The sequence below is a fragment of the Chelon labrosus genome (genome assembly GCF_963514085.1).
Source record: "Chelon labrosus genome assembly, chromosome: 23".
Lineage (NCBI taxonomy): Eukaryota > Metazoa > Chordata > Actinopteri > Mugiliformes > Mugilidae > Chelon > Chelon labrosus.
Genome location: NC_140356.1, coordinates 8815819 through 8830412, shown reverse-complemented (window position 1 = coordinate 8830412; position 14594 = coordinate 8815819). Strand labels below are relative to the sequence as shown.

At 41.9% G+C, this 14594-nt stretch overlaps 2 protein-coding genes across 2 annotated transcripts; both read right to left on the bottom strand.

The window, feature by feature from the left end:
* Positions 1-8146: 8146 nt before the first annotated feature.
* cdkn1ba (cyclin dependent kinase inhibitor 1Ba) lies at positions 8147-11009 on the bottom strand. Its single transcript, XM_084573687.1, has 3 exons — positions 10221-11009; positions 9688-9841; positions 8147-9460 (listed from the first exon to the last, which is right to left on the bottom strand). The coding sequence occupies exons 1-2, from the start codon at positions 10624-10626 to the stop codon at positions 9699-9701; spliced, it is 549 nt and encodes a 182-aa protein (XP_084429813.1). The 5' UTR covers positions 10627-11009; the 3' UTR covers positions 8147-9460; positions 9688-9698.
* Positions 11010-11107: 98 nt separating this feature from the next.
* Positions 11108-14133, bottom strand: cdpf1 (cysteine rich DPF motif domain containing 1). The gene is made up of 3 exons (XM_084573688.1): positions 13922-14133; positions 13573-13684; positions 11108-13070 (listed from the first exon to the last, which is right to left on the bottom strand). Exons 1-3 carry the CDS (start codon positions 14032-14034, stop codon positions 12942-12944), a joined length of 354 nt encoding a protein of 117 aa, XP_084429814.1. The 5' UTR covers positions 14035-14133; the 3' UTR covers positions 11108-12941.
* Between the last annotated feature and the right edge of the window lie 461 nt (positions 14134-14594).

Sequence of the window (14594 nt, the reverse complement as noted above, 5' to 3'; positions counted from 1 at the left end):
GTGCCACGATAAGGTTGACATTTGTGGTTTTGAGTCAAGTGTCTCACCAGCTGTTGAATGCATTGTCACAAAATATGGTACAGACATCCACGCCTACCTCAGCGTGAACTACTTCACTGGTATCGCGCCAATATTCTGGTTCATGGCCAAATTGTGACATGCTTACACACAAACAAATGTTACCTTGGCAGTGTCAGTGTAACTGGTGTCAGCATACCTCGGTGTGTAAGATAAGATAAGATAAATCTTTTATTTCATCCCACAGTGTCAAATAGTTGATAGATTAGTCGCGTACTATTATTTGACTGAATATGACTAAATATAAATGATTTGTTTCAAAATGTGGACGTTCAGGACGTCGTTTCTCTTCTGTGTTTGTGGTTATGATACGTTGTGGAGGTCAGAATGCCCTTTAAAACCGCTTTGAGCAAAGACGTGCAAGGTTTCTGTTTGAAATGAGTTCACTTTTACACCTCCGGCCATATTTTTGCTCTGAAAACCAGCGAGTTGACAAACTTGTGCGACAGCACAAGCCATGCTGCAATCACTCCAATGCTAATTAGGCCGGCTCAGCATCTGTCTTGCAGCCTTTCATTTCACAAGGCCGCCCACGCCAACGGCCAGGAGATGGTCCAAGATTTGCTGTTGACTTGCCATTTGCTCGGTCACGCTCTCTTTTTTCTCCTCCTCACTTCCTGCGTAAATGTCTTCTTTTGTCTCTTCTGTAGTCTCTGCTGTGACAACGGCACTGAGAACACCGAGCTAGCTTCTTCTTCTTATAGCAGGCATTAGCTTTTAAATGTGTTATCTTTTTGTTAACTTAAAGCTGGTCTGATTCCAAAACACAACAGTTTAGGTGAAAGCAGACGTTTGTCACCCCCATTTGTGAGCTCGGCTAAGTGTTCGTTCGTGACCTGCCGTGGAATCAAACAATCTCCCTGCGGCCTTCATAATTTAGCCTTTAACATTTGCCCCTTCAGAGGGTCGCGACCCCATCTCACCCAATCATAGCACCAATCAGGCACATTAGAGGAGTTTGCGTCGACCCCAGCCTGACCTGCGAGTGCTGATACTTCCTGTAGCCACACGTCTGTCCTCAGGTCAAACATTACTCACGGCTAAAAACTGCAGCTCGGGGGTCAACTGTTCAGAGTTCATCAAAGACCGTTTTCGTTTCAGTGTTGTTTCACTCGTATGTTCATATGTTGCTGATGAAAAACACTGATGTATCACAAATGTATCGTGGAAACCGGGTACTTGTCGGCATTAGTAACCACCTATTTTTAAACACAAGTCAAAAAGAAGTTTGAAAGTTTTCTCACATCCCAGAATGAAAACACACAAAAGTGATTAAATGAATTTCCCTCCACACTAATACTAGGTACTGGACCTTGTTGCTATGCTTGCCATGCATACACACTGAGGTTTGCATGCCATCCCCCAGCTGCCTGAGCCGTGATGTACGTGTACAGTGAAAAGACATGGCCTCGGGTTATCAGCTCGAGCACAAGTCACCTCAGGAGTTGATTGTTTCATCTTGGTTGCTGTTGTTCTGCTCTTCCTGCTCTCAGAGGCACATGTTATCAAACCCCCAGGATAGGATGAACTCAACATTCAGCTAACCTTGAAGACTGAAACTGTTTGTCTCCATGGCATTAATACACTGGGTTCATTCAGCACAAAAGCTGCACTGTCTCTACAATAGTGCATTTGTAGTTACAGTCGTTTAGATCCTTGAGAAATCAAACCCTGTTTTTGATTCAGGCAGTTACGAAAAATGACCATCCCGACCTCCAAACCGCTGATCAATAGTCCAGAAACTAAAGATTATCAGTTAACTACAATCAAGTTGGGATAATGTGTAAAATCTAAAGACAAAATGCAACTGCAAATGGAACTGAGAAGACACACTGTTGTAGTTTTGAAAGCAGAATGTTTTCCCCATCCTTGCTTGATATAGTAGTATTTTAGCTGCTCAACACTTCAGGGCCTCTTGTGTCGTTTTGCTGCTTCATAATGCACCAAATGTTTTAATGGGTGACAGGTCTTGACTTTTATTCAGCCCAGTTTAGCACCCAGACTCTTTTACTACGGAGCCGCGCTGTGGTGATACGTGCAGAATGTGGCTTGACATGGCCGTGCTAAAATAAGCAAGGCCTTCCCTGAAAAATCGCATTGTGTGGATGTCAGCAAATGCTGCTCCGGTGCCTTCGCGGAGTTACTCGGCGATCTCCAAAAACAGCTTCAGATTTTGATTGGCCAGACCACAGGACAGTTTTTAGATCGCCTCAGGCCGTCTTAAATGAGCTCAGGCTCAAAGAAGGCAGCAGCGGTTCTGGATCTTGTTCATATTTGGTATTTTCGTAGGATTTCATACATTTGTGGATGCAGTGATAAGCTGCGCTCAAAAACAGTGGGTTTCATGAGTGTTCCTGAGCCCGTACAAGGATTTCCACTCAAGAGTCGTATCTGTTTGATCCACCTGAAGATCATACCTATTAAATATTATTTTTCCTGCGTTTTGACATCTCAAAATATATTTAGCATATTTTTGTACAGACGATGATAGAATCACCTAGTTCTTCTCAATTTTACATTAACAAACATCATTAGGTGGACACAGTCTTTCACAGAGTGGTAAAAGACACAGCCTCTCTGGAACGCTCCTTTTATACCCAACCGTGTCACTAACCTGTCAACAATGAACCTAATCAGCTGTTCCACCAGGTGTTTTCTTTCAACATTAAGCAACATTTCCAGTCATTTCTTACCCATGTCCCACACTTTTTTTTTTTATTTGTTGCTGGCATCAAATTCAAACAAGCCTATATAAAAAAACAAATTTCCTCTTTTTCAACATATGACATTTTCTCTTTCATTTAACTGTAAAGTTCAAATTATTTGCAAATCAGAACACTGTCCAAAATTATTAGAAATGACCTTAAGGCGTTTTCTTTTTATTTATGTATAATTTTGAATTGTTTCTAATGGAGCAACAGAATTAATTCAACACCCCAGCAAGACAACTGCTCTGTGCACTGCTGAAAACTAGTCTTTCAGCATGAAATCTGACCACCGTTGCAATTATTATTGACAAAACCTTTATATTAAAAATTATATTAGTAGAAATGGAATATAGTATTCATAATTATTTTTTCTGTATTAACTGTAACTGTAAAGACCCATCCACATATGAACAAGTCACTCAGTCGGTGGGCGCTCTGGCTGCTCTCTAGATACTTGCCGCCATTGCTCCGTAGTTGGAAAGGAAATACCGCTGCGATGTTGCCACATCGCTGCTAGTCTCTTCCCGTGTGTCATATGTTCATGGGGGGTGGGTTCTCTTACACGGAGCTGCTTTTCTAAGTGGCCCAGAGTGGACAAACTGAGCACTTAGATCTTACATGGTAGCAATAGCCTGTAGTTTAACACAATAACTCAAATTTATTTCTAGATACATATCTAAAATAAATTCATCAATGTCATTTTATATTTTATTGGTACTATATGTGGTCATGGGCAATTATGCAATTTTGGGAGTAGCCAGCACCAAATGTTCGCCTACACACTTGGAAAGGGAGGATTGAGGGCAGGTTATTCAGTTGGTTGCAGTTCACATCCTCACCACCAGATGTCACTTAATCCAAAACAGTGGTCCTTTAAAAGAAACCTTGGTTTTGTTTGGCTGCACTGTATACAGTGAAAGGAATGCTTGTCATGGCAACGCAGTATTCAGGAGGTCACCTCCTGGAGGTCAACCTGGAGGTCAACAACTTTAAGGAGCTTGCCTCAATACTTCAGATATATTGGATGCTAAATCCTGTCAGTATGCAGAGAAACGTGATGCTTTATTTTCAAAAATGCAGCAGTTTCATTCTATCCACTTTATCAAAGAGTATTTGTATGCATTAGTAGTGAACACAGCAGGCCTGCGCAGTCTTGGTGACCCCTGCTGCAAGGCAAACTAAACATTCTAGTACTGTAGCAGCAGGCTAGCCAGCATCTGAGGTCACATAGCTAGCCTGCATGAGTCACACAGCCCTGAGCAAAACCAAAATGTGTAAAGGCTTCACATTGGCAGATTAGTTTGTTTACATCCTGCACTGGACGTGATTTGGCCGGGCTGCAACAAGACACAGCCAACGTGCCTGTCTTCCTTTTCCTTTTCTTAACTCAATAGTTCTCTGCGTCTTTCCTTTTTCTTCCTCCCTTCCCTTCTTTCTTCTCGCCTAACTATCTCTACTTTATCTCTCCTAGTCTCACCGCTGCCAAGAGCACATGACCACGAGGCAGAGCAAAGGGGGAAAAGTAAAGCAGCTACGCTCTTGTAAAAACTTTAAATGACGTCTCAAAAAAAAAGAGAACGAAAATCAGACAAATTCATAACATGGAACAGATGGGGAAGTTGTATTTCTAGATTAAAACAAGACATTTGTTTGAAAAAAAAATAACAAAAAAAACACCTCCAATCCGCCTGGTAAAGTTTGCCAAGTAATGAGCTCATACTTTGTAGGCCCTCTGCTGAATATCTCTTAATAGCGTCCGCTCCGAGATGTCAGACTTTTATGACCCATTTCTCCTCTCGTTATCTGCAGCAATAATTAGGGGCCTGCTAATTTAAACGCTGGGAATATGGAAGTGTTTTCCTGACTTGGAAGCAAATTCAGGAAGGCTCACAGGAAAACCAGAGTATACAGGGACTGATTAAACTCTTCATACATCTTAAAAGGTACAAGAGCCTGGTAAAATTCAGCGAGGCTACGGCTCCGAGTGAATGTGGGCGTCTACCTCTCGCCAAGCTAGAGTAAAATGGTGAATAAGGTCAGTCTGGGGTAACACACTCATGTGCGTATACAAACATACAGACAACCGTACCCTCTATCGGCCGTGGTTTTGAGGTTGCACTCACCACAGGTCTCTGAAATCCTTTAAAGTGGTGATGTCATAGTTGTATCACGGCATAATGTGCGAGCCGCTGACTCTCTTCCTGCACTACCTCGAGGTCAACGGTTTACCTCATTCCCTCATTTCGGATTTGAGAATCCTTTCTGCCTTTATTTATTCTCTTGGATGTGTATTCCTTCTCCAAATTAAGAGCTGCAATTGGGCTAAATGCACCAATCAAAGCAAACCGTGGCACCTTATAAAGTAAATCCGGTGATTTGAATGCAACAGCTGAGCTAAGCAGAATTGTTAAGGTGTAAGTCATCCCTCCCTGATGCCAGGTTCAGACAACGTATTATTTTGCCTGATAAGATCATCACTGTGTCAGATTAGGTAATTACAGTCATAAATTTTTGGCCGAGACACCTGACACTACGCTACACTTTGGACACTGACTAATTAAAGCTTACAGTATTTTACGAACAGTCGGCTCAGACATGTCTGCACATGCCTCCGCAGCCCAGAGAAGCCTAATCAGGCGAGATAAGAATACCTACAGATATAAAGTTGTATGCGAGTACATCCCATGAAAACTGTTTCCTCGCTTAGATATATCATATCTAGCATTTTCAATTATTAATTCAACAAAAACATCAACTTGTGTACTCTAACATTCGTCTATGGAAAAGGTAAGTGCACCCATGCCCACAGAAAATAACTTCTTGTCCACGTATTGCATAATTATCCTCCAGTCTCTGACATCAGCTTGCCGGAATTTTTGGATTGCCTGCAAAATTTCCCCAGTTTCAAGGTGAGGGTTTTCTTCCACCCATCCCAAATCCCCCAAAAATATTTTAACACTTTTCTTTTCATTCCACAACCCTCTGGTACTTTCCTTTGAGCCATTCTGTATTGGATTTGCCCGTGTGCTTGGGAACATTATCCTGTTCACCTACTGTACAACACCCTTTTTTTTTTTTGGTAGATGCTGTCACATTAACATTCTTTGCACTATTTGATACGATGCAGAAATTCCTCGTTGAATCAATGCTACATGCTGCCAAGTCACTGGGACAGCGAAGCAAAACCAAACCATAATATTTCCACCACCACGCCTCTAAGTTGGTTTGAGGTTCTTCTCCTGAAAACCTGTCTTTGGCCTGTGCCAAGCCTGTCTACTGCTGCAGCCAAACAACTCTATCTTTGACTTGTCTGTTCAGAGAACATTACTGCAAAAGGTTCAAGGCCTCATTTAAAACTGTTGCACAAAACGGGGCATGAACGACACGCGAAGGTGTACATCCATAAAAACAAATGTGACGAGAGAAGGTGCGCACCTGTTTGGAAATTCCGAAGCGTATGGACATTTTGGAAAAGGGAGGAAACTGGCGCCAAAGCCAGATTGAAGAACTTAAGCATCTTAAAACACTCTAACCTACCTGTGCAAATGACTCCTTAATATTTCCCTTCCTGAACTTGAAAAATGGGTTCTTTGAAGAAATCTTGCTTCAAATCAAAAGAACAACGTTAAATAGGTAAGGTGCTTTATTCGTCACTATACAATTGTACAATGAAATTGCATGGTCAAATGGAGGGTTAGTCCTAAGCCTAAGGAGAACATGCAAACTCCACACAGAAAGGCCCTGAGACGCCCTGAGACTCTCCATCGAATCCATCAGGGATTCGAATCTGATTCTTGCTGTGAGGCACCAGCGCTAACCGCTGTTCCACCGTGTTCTTTTATGCCAACCGGCAAGGTTGAGGTTGTTTGAACTGAGGGGGGAAGCAACCATAGCAATGAAAACGAAAGTAGCCTCCAGCAATTGCACATTGTTGGGAAAATGCGGTTTAAAAAAACCAAGGATGCTTCACATACAAGAGAAACATGAGGTCAGAGGAAGTGTCGCACTTTTCTGTGGTGGGAAATAGTCGACATTTCTGGCACAGATACTGTAATTCCATTGTTTTGCCCTCTGCCATCATTTGCACAATGGGAAGTGCGAAGGCGAAAGGTCAGGACCCTGCAGGCATACGTTCCACACACTCGTCAGCAATATTTGTGTAATAACCGTTGCTGCCAGAAGGGGGAGACAAACCTGTCCGCTGTGCAGCTTTAAGTGCTGCACAAAACAAAAAAAAAATAAAAAATGTACAACCTTTATTTAAATAGGACATGTATTTGTTTTTGAATGCAGCTTTGGTGATGACAAATTTGAACATGTTTCTGCCATTTGGCATTGTTGAGTTGAAAAGAAACAAATGTGTATTGTCAAAACCAAATATGTAACAATCCACTACAAGTTTACAAAAGGGCATGAGCTCAATAGTAATTACTACAGACACTCGAAGCTAGAATGAGGTATCATAGGAATAGCTCTCTCTCTCTCTCTCTCTCTCTCTCTCTCACTCACTCTGTATTTGACTCCTACACGCTGGTATCAACAGGAAAGAGTCAGCCAATGAAACTAATTGGGTGGTGTGTGTTTTATGAAAAGAACAGCCTGTACTGTCCCAGGCTCCCTCCCACAGCTCTCTGACTGGATGGCTCCTAAGTGGTCTGCTTTTCTTCCCTCTGCTGCGATTGGAGACGTGGAAAGTCAATAACTAAAAACTTTTTTTCCCTCTCTTTTCCTCAGGACATACCCTTGTTGTTTTCAACTTCGGCGAGCAGAGCTGGGCTGAGACGATTCAGCACAGTCACGGCCCGCTCCCTGCTGCCGTATCTTCACCCAAGATGTACACGGTGTTCTTGACCGTGCTCCAGCAGCAAATAAAATCCAATCTTTTCAAATGGCAGCTCTGCAGGAAATGGAGTTGGCAAACGCCTAAATAGTCCAATTCCAAAAGAAATAAGCTCGCAGCTGAGTTATTTGCAAGCAGATTACTAAAATCTGATTATAGGGTGACAGCTATTTCGTGTCTGAGTGATTCATTAGTGGGTGTTGATCAGATACTGTACAGTTGTAGTTAGTCATATCACTGCTGTGTCATTCCTCAGACTGCAGGAACAATTAAACCTCTAATGTGACTGTGTGTCAGGTTTGTGTGCAAGACTTTGTAATTACTATGATCAGTGTGCCAGTTTACAAGGGTGGAGTGTGTCTGTGTGTGTGTTTGTGTGTTTTCTTAAGGGGTGAAGAGACTTCGACGTGGAAATAATGAGCACATTTATTACACATTAGCGTTAGGGTTTTTTTTTTTAACTAATGAAACTGCAGCTCCAAGAAAAAAATAAATACAAAACACACGGGGATAAAATCAATTATAAGGCTCAGTTTTGCAATTTTATTTATTTATCTTAAAAACAATAATGAAAATAGATATTTACAAAAATGCACAAAAAAAAAAACGGTCGCTTTGGGAAGCTAAACACACCCACAAAAGAAGCTCGACATAAATAAATTAGTACTTTTTCAGTGTTTTTGAAAAAAAAAATAATAATAATAACAAGCACACAGGTACACTTCAAAGTTTTACACCAAGTGAGGCGGTGTCACTTTGTTTTTCTCTGCCCTCACTGCAATGAGAAATGAACAATAGTGCAATTACATGTTCCACATGAATTCCACACCACAAAGACAAATCTTTGATTCACATACTTGCATAAAAAGCCCAGTGAACATACTTTATCTATGTTAACCTGGACCACACCTATTACAAGGGGCTGGATGTGTGACCTAAAAGTCACTCAAATATTACCTAATTTAAAAAAAAATAAAAATATTAAAAAAAAGAAGAAAAAAAAGCTATCTCTTAGGATTATTAGCAAATACTGTTAAAATTTGGTTGGATATTGCTCTGCAGTTTAGCCACCCTCCCACCACCCTTTAACCCCAGAAATGAAAAGGTATAAACTTTGGCAAACCCCCTCAAAAAAAAATATTTAAAAAAAAAATAAAATAAAAAGACATATAAACGGGGACACAGGGAGACATTATTTGCATGTAAACTTTTATCTAGTATGGCTATTCCCAGGTAGATGGACCCTCAACTTACAGTGTGGCCATCTGGGCCTTCAAAAAACAAAAGATGGATAACACTGGGAAAATAAAGCCACAGAAAAAGTGAAGCCATTTTGCTTCCACATAACCCTGACGTTTTAAATCTGCATTTTTTTTATTTTTTTATTTTTTTAAACTTTACATCAATTACCTGAATAATGATACAAATGACCACTATAACAAAATAATAGTTCTCTGTTGGAAATTGCACTGCAACTTCCCGAGTCAAATTCACACATTTACTCAAAACACATTTTAACAAAAGGTATAAAAAGCATAACATGCTTTCTTATGTGCTACATCTGAAACATAGGTAGTAGATAAAAATAATAATAAAAAAAAAATAAAATTGAGCAAAAATCCATTTGCACACTGCTACATTGTCTGCTGCTTCTGAGGCAATTTAATTAATGAGTGCCAAAATTTGATAGTGTACATATTCAGTGCTTGTGCAGCCTCTCCTCCTCCCTTCTTTAGGATAAGGCTGCCTTTTATATATATATATATAATTTTCTCTCCCCTCTGTCAGATGATGAGAAAGGCTACAGTATTCACCAGCAACAGGTCTCTCCGCTCTGTGGGACATAAAGAGGAAACAGGCTGCTGAATGGTGCAATTGAAAAAGCAGTTATTTTAAGTATGAACGCCTTGCGTTTAGGACGCATTGGGTTTAGGAAAGCAGCTGTTTACAGCTGTTATGAATGCGTTATAACAAAGTAAACACAGCCCAACTGGACACAGTGGAAAATAAGTATTGTTATCAATTCAAGCAAAGAAACCAGTGTTGGTGATGGGTTCTAACCTGGCGGCTTTTCACTGGACCTCCCCACAGTCATCTGGCCTGCTGGGTTTCTTCTCCGCGGCGCTCACCGTCTGACTTCCTGCACCCTGGTCTTCATCATCATCATCATCGTCGCCGCGCAACCGTTTATTCTGACCCTCGCTGGAGCAAGAACCTGGCAGACAGGATAGAATAAGTTGTCAGGGTGTCGAGTCCGCTTTTAAAAGTCACCTGATGAACTCGGCAGAGTGCCGCGGCCAAACGGGGGACTGATATTTTTTTTTTTTTTTTTTTTTTAGCTTTTTACCCTAAAACTATCCAGAGCACTATCCAGCAAGAAGGGACTGTGCGCAAAAGTGAAACATTACGCATTTCTCGGAAGCAAATGTTCTCTCTGATGTCACGTTACGAGAAGTCAAACATCTACGGAGCTTACGGCTGCAAACAACTGCTGCTCCCGTGCCTGTGCTGCGGCGGAGCGGCACCGCGGCACCGCAGAGACGCGCAGCTAAGTGCAACTTAAAATTTGTGACAGCCCGAAAAAAGTTCCTCACCTGAGGCTTCTGATCGTCTTTTCCGTGAACCGCTTGTGTTCCGTGAACGCCTCTCCTCGACATCCTGCCGGTTGTTGTCTTCGGGCACGTCAACCTCTCGCTGGGGCTGCGGGCGTCCGTGAGGCGGTCTGACATAAAACTCCGGTGGGTCGTCGTCCTCCCTCCAGTCGTAATTTCGCGGAGTGAGCGGTCTGTCTTCGACAGGATCGAAATTGTACGTATCCCTAAACGATTGCACACTTTCCTGCACCGCATCATCCACATTCCTCCGTAACTCCGTTGGGTCAGGTGTACCGAAAAGATTTCTGCGAACCGAAGGTCTGATGTTGTCCCGCTGCCGCGCATCCACCCTCTCCAATGTCGGGCTCGCATTAGAAAGGCGAACATCTGACATTTTGTTGCACATATGACAAGAAAAAACACACACACGAGCAAGAACCAAACCCTTTCAAACGGCTATTTCCAAGTAGTATTCCTTTCAAATGCAAAGTCACGGGAATGCTGCGTGCATGCTCCGCGCGTATCATCCAAGACGCGTGCGCGCACGAAAAATGGGTGAAAAATAGCGTCTCCAAAGGCGCAGGGGGATTTAAGAAAGCCACTCCTGTCAAGTCCGTAGTAAGGCAGATGAAAACACGTCAAGTCATAACAGCCAACATGGCGTTAGAGGGAGCTATGAGTGAAGAAGAAAAGTTGACATCAAGGACTATTTAAACAGAGAAGGCGATTCATTGGTCTGCGCTCTAGGACCGCCCACTGAGCTCTTAAAGTTGAACAGGGGTAACAACAACACAGAGCTGAATTGGATTAACTCTATGCATGAATATGGCCTAATTAATCTGTTTGGTTAGTTAAACACACACGAACAAATGAAAGGGAGACTGCAGTTATAAATAAAGGCATGATCATCTTTTATCTTTCCATTCAGGATCAGGTTAGACATGAAATAAACACTTAAAGGTCACAGATTTTATTTGATCTCATCCACTGACATTTAGTATTAAGCGCACTGTAAGTTGCGGTGAATAAGAAAACATCAGATAGCTGTCTTGACTGTGACACCTGATAAGAAAGAACACCAAAAAAAAAAATAAAACACCCACTGCTTGTGCCAGTTTGAAGCCTTGCTGCAGGCTGGTAGCACTATCAGATAAATCAATCATCAAATGATTGTATGCTGATAGATATCACGGCATGATCTGATTTGGTGGCTCATAAACGGCTTAGGCACACTTGATTCAATCAGTGTAAATCTATTCAGTTACAAATTCAAGGTTACCGAAGGGCACGGAGGCGCAGGCTGAGGTTTTTGTGCAGGAAAAACTGAGAGAGAAAGCTTCAAAAATCAGCCTCCAATGACATCAGCTCTCGGCCAGAGGCCTTCCGTCATCGTTGGCACGGCGCCTATCGCTGTCAGACTTTGTCACTGGTGCCACAGGGGTGGTTTGTGTGCTTCACTGCTCGTAATTGCGCATGTGTGCTTAGAATTTTAAAAGCCAAGGAGCACAGTGAGGCTTTAAAAAAAAAAAAAATAAATAAATAAATAAATTTCCCCATTTAAGATTTAACATCTCAAAGAAATTCCTATTCTAAATTTATTTTCTGTGCATCCCAGAGCTGCATGATCCTGCAACGACTGGCCGAGAACAGCAACAGTAAGCGCTACTTCACCAGGAGTTCACGATGTCCCGCATTAAACTGTGCAGCGAGTGACATCTGCATTCCTCTGCAGCCTTTGCCAGTAAAAATCGCTGGGCCTGCCTATGAGTCCATGCTGTTTCAATTAACCCTTGAAAAGACTCAAACATCTCGTGATAAACACAGCGAGGCCGTCTGTTTTATCGATGTTATCGCCGCCATCGCACTTAATCCATAATGTGTTTATGCTGCTGCTGCAAACTGTGCGCGCCGTTGTTTTCCGAGTGCTTCTCGAACTGAAAATCAGTCTGAACACACTGATTAGACGGGTAAGTGAATAATGAGGCAAGGGAACATTTTGTTACGGTCACACATGCATAACCAACGCTTTAAGGGCCACACTTTTCTCCGCTATTAGAAATATTAAGACTAAGGCAGTATGACCTAGATAATCCACGATGTAAAACCTCAGCAAAGGAACTCAAATGTTCTGTTTTCTCCACCAGTAAATGTAATTGCACAGATATATTATTGTCATCTCTGTACAGCGTTATGTCTAGCATTTTGATTGTTAGGTAAAAAGGTTGGTGCATTTAGAGCGTCTCGTGAAAATGCCAGAATGGAAGTAACTGCTTAACACAGATAAATGTGACTGAGTGGGCTGATGCAACGGCGTCAGATTCAGACACTAAAACAAACATTAGTTACACAGTTACTACTCTAGTTTGACTCATACGTTCGGGGCTGTAATATCCCAGAATAGCAGCTGAACTTGCCTGAACAAGCGACAGGCTGAAAATGGAATAACTGTAATTTTACATCTGTATTTGATTCTTAATATATTTACCAGTCGTGACATGAAGGTGGAAAAAGCCCCCCGGCAAATAAAAGATATTATATAAGTCTTTATGATTGAGGTGATTCACCAGTTCTCTGATTTACCATACCCTACGTAGTGTTTTGATCCTGTGTGATTGTGTTTGAAAAGTTCTGGCGAATCCTTTGCACGTGTTTTGCTGCGTTTAAATGCACTCTGGCATTTGTTGCAGACTGGTGAGCAGGTTATGAACCTCTCGCAAGACGTCATGAGACGGCAGCCTTGGAGCTCTGCTTCTTCTTGGCCAGCTCAGCCTGAATCTGATGGGGGAACTGGTCCAAGTGTTTGTTCACACACTGCATGCAGAACCTCTTGGTGTAGAAGAGGCTGCAGTCCTGTCAGGAGACAAAGCAAAGCTCAGTGCAAGGTGCTCCGGTTTCACGCAAAGTCCCGACTCGTCACATTTACCCCCAAGGTGCAAAGACGCCTCACTGTCCCATCAGTTAAAGTGGATTAATTGATTTCAAGAGCTTCACAGTCACAGTGCGCTGGGTCAGCACATACGCCGCATGATTACAAAGTCATCCCACAAAAAAACATCCAAACCACAGATGCATGTTTATCAGCAGTTGTGCTCCTCTGCAAGGTCAGTTCATGCCAAGCGAAAAACTATAACAAGAGCGTATCAACCTCAGGGAGGACGTTCAGTTTTAGCTCATGATTACAGTTTTTCTCTCCCAACGTACTACGGCTTAGAAATAACTCAGTCTCGCACAGGCGAGTTGTGTATCCTTACAGAAACAGGGCAACGTTTGTGCACCCAGACACTAAAATGATTTGATAAAGTGAATTACAAGACATCATGTGGCAAAAACAAAGTGTTGAGAGACGTCTTACCGATCCAACACACACACACTTGTTGCACAAGCTGCAGGAAGACCCCAACACTAGAAACTTTTCCTTGTCTGGACTGAAGGGGTCCTTGGTCACAAAACACTCCTCAAGCAACCTAATGGGGACAAAACCAGCGTAATTATAATTTAATTGTGATTTGTAAGGCCGAACTAGGCATGTGAATATCGTATAGTTGGTGTAAGTGTGACTGTGACATAGTTAAGTAGCTTCTCTGCGCTTCCACAGCTGCAAATGACATGCTAACACGTAGCGGCTAACAACATTAGCTTTAGCAGCAGCTAGCCCCGGGGCGCTCTCAAATGCGCGTTTATTCTTCTTCACTTTCACTTACACAATAGCTCTGGTGTTGGGCGGTTTCTGGCCGTAGTAAGTAAAAGGGCTACTCAAGTCACACAACTGGCAAGTAAATGTTTTTTGAGGTTTTTCACTTGTAGTTTGCTCCATCGTTGACGGCAGAAAAAAAAAAAAAAAGTTACTTCCTGGTTTTGGTGTCGACTACACGTTCAATGTTTCGTGAAGCTTTAGCGCCACCACATGGAGCGGGGGAGTAGAGCATTAACCCGCGCTTTAATGCAAATGATAATGCGGTCGTTTTAAAATGATTGTTATTTAGTTATAACCGCCTTAGTGGTGTCATTTCACATGTTTAATATTCACAGACAGATGAATAAGACGTTCTGAACATTTGAACTTGATTATTTCGAAGTGAAGGATTTATTTTTATTATTTTCTTTTACAGTTTATTTTAAGATGCATGTGTCTTGTATATAAAATTTAATTAAAGTTTAAAGAGCGGGTTGCTAAAATAGGCAATTTACTATAATAAAAAGAGTAGTAAAATAAGTGGTAATAATTTGCTTTTTTTTTTTTTTTTTTTTTTTTTCCACAGCAGATAGTTAAACAACACGTCATTAAAAGAAAAACCCAGGCGTGATTAATAACATGAAAGGCTCAATGGGACGCCTGGAACAAAGCTATCATTAAGTTTATTAGTTCCTTCTGTG